Here is a 7,790-nt window from a genome sequence, read left to right as displayed (position 1 = left end):
ACATAAAAAATAATTCATTAATTAAAAAATATTTATAAATGAATAACTAAAAATAAATTAACGAATCAGGTTTTCTCTTGTCCTATCAGCCATTTTGGGTTTGTATTCAACCATATATGATAACATAAAAATCAAGTGAACGTTCGAATTCATAAACTCAAAACAAAGTTCAATGGAGCATAAAAATCAGAATTACTAAAGTAGACAAACAAGTTTTGAGTCAAAATTTCTCATCAACATCGTATTGACCTAGCCAGAAATACTCTGTCAGAAATTCGCTGTAGTGACGTGATAATAGATCTGATAAGTCATCTCCAAACTATGGCAACTTGTTCAGATCAAAACCCCTTTTTGCAGCACATACGGCATCTTCTCTATGTTGGGTGTTTAAAGTTTTATTGTCTTCTGGAACCTTATTGAGCTCAACATCCCTGGAGATGTCATATCCACCAGAGAAGATAGCATCTAAATCATCTTCTGAATCAGTGTCTGCTCCATCTAGAGTGTCAGCAACTATTTCGCTTGAATATTCAGCTGACACTGAATATATGAACATGCAACCAACAACACATAAATCTACTAAAAAGATACTGATAACTTCCAGGTCATTACCTAGTTATTAAGGAAAAAAATTGCGGAATTATGGAAAGAGCACTTTCAAAATTAACAAATACAAAATTAACTATTACCATCTCCTTCATTGGTAGTTTGGACATATTTCTTGGAAAGAAGCTCTCTAATAGCACGTTCTATATACTTCAATTCCTCTGTTGAAGCAATCTCCAACTCAACACCATGCGAGTTATTAAAGCGCATCTGCACCATAATAAAATGTATAGTTGATGGTCTTTTTTGTAAAGCATATTGTGTCTCTGTAATTCACTTTCTATGCTAGAAATTTATTTCTAACCTTTAATTCAGCAAGTATGTCTTCAGATGTCCTACAAACTACAAATGTCACAAAAACATAGCCAAATTTCTCCTTGTACCTTAATCCCCATTTATTAAGTTCCTACAAATTTTAGCATGAACGTAACAACTATCATTGGTTAAATGTTGTACGCATATATCAAAGTAAAATACTTATTAATCAAATAATGTTTAACACAAGTGTTTAAGGGTACGGCTAATGAACAGACCTGCATAGTAGCTTCGTTCACCATTTCCAAGTATTCATTAGAACAAGATCGTCCTGATATAGCCTCCAACCAAGACCTAACATTCAACTTACGGTACCATATGTCTCTGACAACCGTAATTGCATGTTCCAATGAAGAGAATGGAGAGGCCATAGCCATTTCGTTAGCGAATGTTGTGCCTGCACAGTATGATGAGAAATCCTCCATTTTCATTACTCCTGTTACAACACCATTTATATTAAATAAATTTGTCAATGATAATAATATCGTAATTCAAGATAATTTACTCGATATCATAATTTTCTTTATTGGAGGTTAAGAACAATAACAATGATGATGAGAACAACAAAGCCTTGAAAACTAACTTTTAAAAGCAAAAATCGTTGGAAAAAATTAGGAACTGGTGGTATTCATGAAAATCAACTTAAAATGAAAACTTAATTCAAATACGAAAACACAGATAGTAATGTAACTAGCAAACTGCGTACATCATAAATACTATTAAGCTTATCAAACACACACATATACTTTAAAAATGATGTACATGTTTTGCCATATTTTCACTATGCCACATAATCGATGCTATCAGAAACATCTGCTACTGGGTCTTCTATATCATCATCCCTTGTCAACTGTAAATCACTGATGTCATTTGCTGCTGACATGTTCAACCCAGGCTGAGGAGAAAAAGCAGCTTCAACATCTTCATTCTCTGCTCCCATGTCATACAAGTCTCATGATTTTACATGAACCATTACACTCCATTCTTGATCTACTTCATAACGTACATAGTACACGAGATGAGCTTATGATGCCAATATGTATGGTTCATCCTCTTCTCGATCACCGGTGTGAATTGGATGAGCGAAATTAATGCTGGTAAGGCCCAGATAGTGTTGTTTGATTCCTCTGCTCATAGTTGTATCAGTCCAAATAAATTTGAACAAAACCACTATGAAATGGCAGTTGTAGTTCAGTTCAATTATGTCCACAATTTTTCCATAATATGGAACACTACCAACAGCCACTCTGTTGTCATGCATGCTGGCATAACTTCTTGTATTGGATGAGACATAAACTCCACTATTTTGTGTTTTCAGCCCGTCTTCCTTTGTGATAGTTCTAAGCTTGTACCCATTGACGTTGTATGCCCCAAAAATGTCTTGCCTGAAGCATGGGACCACATGCCAGCAACTTCATTTCTTTCGAATGTACAGTACTGTCCATTGGAACCTAGCACCATAAATTAGAGTTTGTTCGTATAAAAAATTAGAATTTATAATTTATAATTTTAGGGCACAAATAAGTTGGTCAGGTTAAATTTCTACGAACCTCACGCTTGAACCGGCGAGAAAATTCTGCATGCACAACACGATCTATCTTAGATTGTGACCTTGTTTGATCTTATAATTTTCGCTTGGTTTCTGCCCTAAATGTACTTTAAGACATAACAAGATTAGTCCAACGACTGAGTGTTTGAAATTGGTTATAATCGTGCTTAATGATTACATGTGCATACTTATTCAATAAATGGAGCGATGGCCTTGCAATTGACTAGTACATGACAATGTGCCTAATCTCTTTCCATTGGGGTCAGTACAAAATGTGATACAGCCCCTGAACCTTTTCCAATTTCTGGGAACATATTACATCATGTATTGTTTGTAATATCAACAGGTTGATCGTCAACTCGTGCTGGTCGGTTGATTCTAGTCTCAATATTATCCAAATATCTAGAGCAAAATGTCAAAATCTCCTCGGATAAATAGCCCTCCGCAATTAAGCCTTCTGCTTGTGCCCTGTTACGCATGTATTGCTTCAATCGTCCTAAGTACCTTTTACATAAATACGACATAACGCTTAGTATATACGTAACAAAATTGAAAAAAATGTCTTAAATGCGTTTAATAGCAAGCTAACCTTTCTATTGGATACATCCACTGATAATGTACCGGGCCACCAAATTTTAGTTCATCAACGAGGTGCACTGTAAGGTGAACCATGACAGTGAAGAATGATGGAGGAAAAATCATTTCCATCTGACACAGAGTTTGCATAACATGATTCTGAAGGGCACCAAGCTGCATAGGATTTACAGCTTTTCCACAGAGTTCTTGGAAAAATGAGGACATATTTGCAATCACATTCGATACCGGACTTGGCAATGCATTCTTCACCAAAATTGGAAGTAATTGTTCCATTAGAATGTGACAGTCGTGACTCTTCAACCCATATAACTTGCGCTGCCGGATGTCAACATAATGAGCAATATTCCTCGAGTAACCATCTAGAAAGACCACGTTCTGTGGAGTCTTCAGGAATACATTCTTCTGTGGATTCGACATTGTGAAGATTGTTGAAGGATATTTACCACCTTTGTCCGACCATAATTAAGGCCTTATGCTCATGCTTTGTAAATCTTTGCGAGATTTAAGATTATCTTTTGATTTGACGCTATCGTTTAAGATAGTGAATACCACATTGTCACAAATGTTCTTTTCTATATGCATCACGTCAAGGTTATGACGCAACATGTGATCCTTCCAGTACAGGAGTTCAAAGAACACACTCATCTTTTTCCAATACGAATCATCTTGATCTGCATCATCACCAATGCGTCTTCTTTTGGCTGTTAGAGTTGAGTTCTTCTCAAGCGATACTTGCATGTTACACTGCTGCCTTAAGACATCTGTTCTAGAATACTTCTTTGGTGGATCTCTGCTTTCAACTTGTCCGTCAAATATAATCCGGTCTACTCTATATTTATGGCCCTGATTCAAGAAGCAGCGATGGCCTGTGTAACACCATTTTTGACTGAATGTTAGTCGCTGAGCCTTAGCGTCCACGTTACATGTGGGATAAGCTAACCCATTGTACGTGTTCCACTTAGATAATTTCCCAACCCTAAAAAATCGCTAATAGTCCACATTAGCATCGCACGCATCTTGAAAGTGGTCCCCTTATTAGCATCATAAGTTTCAACGCCATCCCAGAGTTGCTTCAACTCATCCACCAGGGGCTCCAAATAAACATCGATATCGTTACCCGGCATTTTAGGATCGGGAATAATCATAGATAGTATAAAATATGCCTGTTTCATGCATAGCCAGGGAGGAAGATTGTACGGAATAAGAATCACAGGCCAAATGGAATACGAGGTACTCGTATTTCTGAAAGGATTAAAACCGTCACTTGCTAAAGCTAAACGCACACTGCGAGCATCGTTAGAGAAAAAAAGATACTTTGCATCAAAGTCTTTCCATGCTTCAGCGTCCCTTGGATGCCTCAAGTACCCATCGTTATTAGCTGCCTCTTTATGACATAACATGTCAGATGAATTTTTGCTACACATGAATAACCGTTGCAGTCGTGGTATAAGAGGAAAGTAACGGAGAGTCTTCGCTGGGAGAGGCTTTCTGTTTTTGCTGACAGGTATTTTGAGTTTGGTAATGGAACCCTTTTGCGTCTTCTGCTTCCATCGTGAAGTCCCACACTGCTTGCATTTGGTCGTGTCCTCATCTTCACCCCGATACAACATGCAATCATTCGGGCATGCATCTACCTTTTTGCACTTAATCCCCAACTTTTGGATAGTTTTCTTGGCTTCATACAAAGTAGACGGGAATTTTGGTTGCTCAAATGCATCCCGCAATAAGTCCAAAATCATCGACATAGCCTTGTCACTCACAGCACACATACACTTAATGTGATAAAGCTTCACTAGGAAAGACAATTTTGAGTATTTCGAGCAGCTGGGATATAATTCCTCCGCTCCATCCGCAAGAAGATCGGCAAAATCCTGTGCCTCGCGACTTGGACCATCGTACAAGTACGGCAACTCTATATCATCGTCTTCTACAGGATCCATTGTTATGGTCTCCTCACTTCTAGGAGGCATTGTGAAGTTAAATGCCTCATGCACCATTTGAAGATATGGATTCACCTTGGGTGTATGTTTCTCAACTATCGGTGTGCAAGTAGAGCTCTCCTCAGCTGGTTTCTCACCATGACGCAACCACAAAGTATAGCCAACAGGAAAGGGCTTTATCAACAGGTGGTCGTACGCATCCTCTCTTGTTTGCATAAATTGAAACCCACATTGAGGGCATGGACACTTTATCATGTTATCCGACCATGCAATCACAAATGCAAAGTCTAGGAACTTATTAAGTCCTCGTTTATATTCTATGCTATCTCGTGACTTAAGAATCCAAGTTTTGTCCATATCTATTATACACCAAATATATGGTTTAATAATTAATGTGATAAAACTTTTTCATCACTAAAATAATGTTAAGTATCTTACTGTATTCATTCTGCATGATATAAGAAATACCATTCTAAAAACATAACATGTATGGTAAAATACGTGTGCAACTATATTTAATATTTATAGTATTATATTCAAAATGACTTACATAATTATATTTTCGTAATCACATTATGTACTTTAGATATTATTAGTCTTGTAAAAAATACTCATTTTTCTTCTAAATTTATGTTCTTAAAAGAAAAAATAATATAAAGATATCTTATATCTTGTATCTATAAAAGTACTGTGGCTTTCAAATAGTTATTAATTTTTAATTTATTTTCAAATTTTTTAAAATTTTTGAAAGAATTAATTTTTTAATAATAAGATATGTGATTATTTTTTAAAAGAAACCCACTATAAATTATTGGTTTTTTATAATTTTACAATGTACTAATGTACAGTTGATATTGTTATATTTCTTTTATGTAATTATCATATTAAAAATAAAATTGTGAAAAAAATTATATATATTTTGATAAATCTTTTCAAAAACCAACTCTAATAACTATATGTTAACTATTTTTATGGAATGAAAAAAGTTATCTAAAATTTGGCCCCTGCATATTAAAATTTCTGGATCCGTTCCTGTATATGGTATTGACTGATTAAAGGAAACATAAAAAGAGATTGTTCCTGTATATGGTATTGACTAATTAAAGAGAACATAAAAAGAGATTAAAAATATGAAGTAACTTCTATAATAATAAATTCTTTAATAATATGTATAATAAAAAAATTCTTTAAAATGATGTAACTCATCAGAAATTTTTTTTGGTATAAATTACAAATCATCAATAGAGTGACTACTAATTAGTACTCAACAGAGGAACACATCAAAGCCATAAAAAATGAGTCAAACTATTTTAATTAAGTCTTATAATTTTTATAATTTGGGATTAATATTTATAATTAGAAAATGAATAAGCTAAATATTAATTCAATATGTCAAATAATAACGATATTCATTAATAAATGACCATTTCTTAAAAATAAATAATCAAGACACACATTGAGAATATTATTATGACAAACCAATAAGGGAACTAATAAATCCAAGATACTCCAAATAGTACAACATATACACATAACTCATTACGCACCTTATATTTGTAGGTCAAAGATACTAAAAAAATAGTCTGAAATGTGTATAAAATAGAAGTAAAAGAGTTAATAAACAAAAAATTACGTCCAAAAAAATTATTCTCTTCATCCAAACATTTCCAAAATTTTTATCATAAAAAATAATATAAGATGATTATATTCTAAACCAATAATTAAGGAATAGTTCATCTTAAATAACATATTTCACATGCAACACACTTAAAAATAGAAAAAAAGAGATCAACAATATAAAAGGTACACAAAACTAATTTATTGTTTTTCCTTATATAGAACATGATTAATCGAAAAAATATATATTAAAACCATCATTAAAATTTTTAGTATAACATATTTCTAAACATTAGCTAATTAACCAAAAATTACTTTCGGCATATTCAAACAGACTTATTTTCTTTTTTATTGTTTTCTTAAATGTACTCGGTTGATTAAGCAAAAATTGGATATTTTAAAAACCGAAATTAAACCGATGAACCGGCCGAGATCCGATTCGGACGAACCGAACCGTGACTTAGCCGGCTTTTTGAAGCAACATCACAATGTTGCCGTTTCAGCCCACATGTAACCTTAATTAGAGCCCACTCCAAGAGAAATGAAGAGATCCAGCTTCTAAAGTTCATAGTGCCGCCCTCACGCGAAGGTCTCTGCCAAATATCCTCTAGCGCGTAGCCCTTCACCTGTGGCCAGCCATATCCGCGTGCCGCTGCCGTTGGTCCTTAGGTCACTCCCTTTTCCTCCGTCGCAACCCTCCTTCCCTTCCATTAAGCAGCCATTGTGGTCACCGCGAAGCCTCCCTCGCGCACCCAAGCTGTCACAAGCTCTGTTCGTTTCTTGGTCTGAAGGTGCTCCAATACTGCTACTTGCCTTGGTCACTCGATGGCTCTGTCTCCCCTCCATCAACGTTGACATTTGGTCAAGCTTCCAGGTATTTTTCTCTATTTATGCATGCTTTTTTTAACTGATTTTTGTTTGTTTATTTAACTCAATATTCATGCTTTTTGTTTTAGTTTTAATGTTTATGTAACTCTATTTTAGTGATACGTTAAGTCTGGTTCCTTGTTATACCATGTTTGTAATTTGGTTTCAATTAAACAAAAGAAATAAAGCCATTAGGCTTGTGCAGTCAATAATTCTTTACTGATATATAAATGGATAATATTAGATAAATTAGTCCATAATAAATAAATTAGTTCAATGTCACTTAAAATTATTATTAT

General features: G+C 34.5%; 2 protein-coding genes across 2 annotated transcripts; both read right to left on the bottom strand.

Moving 5' to 3' along the window:
• Positions 1-319: 319 nt before the first annotated feature.
• Positions 320-1,352, bottom strand: LOC107483036 (uric acid degradation bifunctional protein TTL-like). The gene is made up of 4 exons (XM_016103631.1): positions 1,140-1,352; positions 911-1,012; positions 690-816; positions 320-540 (listed from the first exon to the last, which is right to left on the bottom strand). The coding sequence occupies exons 1-4, from the start codon at positions 1,350-1,352 to the stop codon at positions 320-322; spliced, it is 663 nt and encodes a 220-aa protein (XP_015959117.1).
• A 2,177-nt stretch (positions 1,353-3,529) lies between these two features.
• Positions 3,530-5,364, bottom strand: LOC107483023 (uncharacterized). The gene is made up of 2 exons (XM_016103620.1): positions 4,017-5,364; positions 3,530-3,933 (listed from the first exon to the last, which is right to left on the bottom strand). Exons 1-2 carry the CDS (start codon positions 5,362-5,364, stop codon positions 3,530-3,532), a joined length of 1,752 nt encoding a protein of 583 aa, XP_015959106.1.
• Between the last annotated feature and the right edge of the window lie 2,426 nt (positions 5,365-7,790).

Source organism: Arachis duranensis, chromosome 1, assembly GCF_000817695.3.
Source record: "Arachis duranensis cultivar V14167 chromosome 1, aradu.V14167.gnm2.J7QH, whole genome shotgun sequence".
NCBI lineage: Eukaryota > Viridiplantae > Streptophyta > Magnoliopsida > Fabales > Fabaceae > Arachis > Arachis duranensis.
The sequence above is the reverse complement of the archived record's forward strand: the minus strand, read 5'-3'. Positions and strand labels throughout refer to the sequence as shown.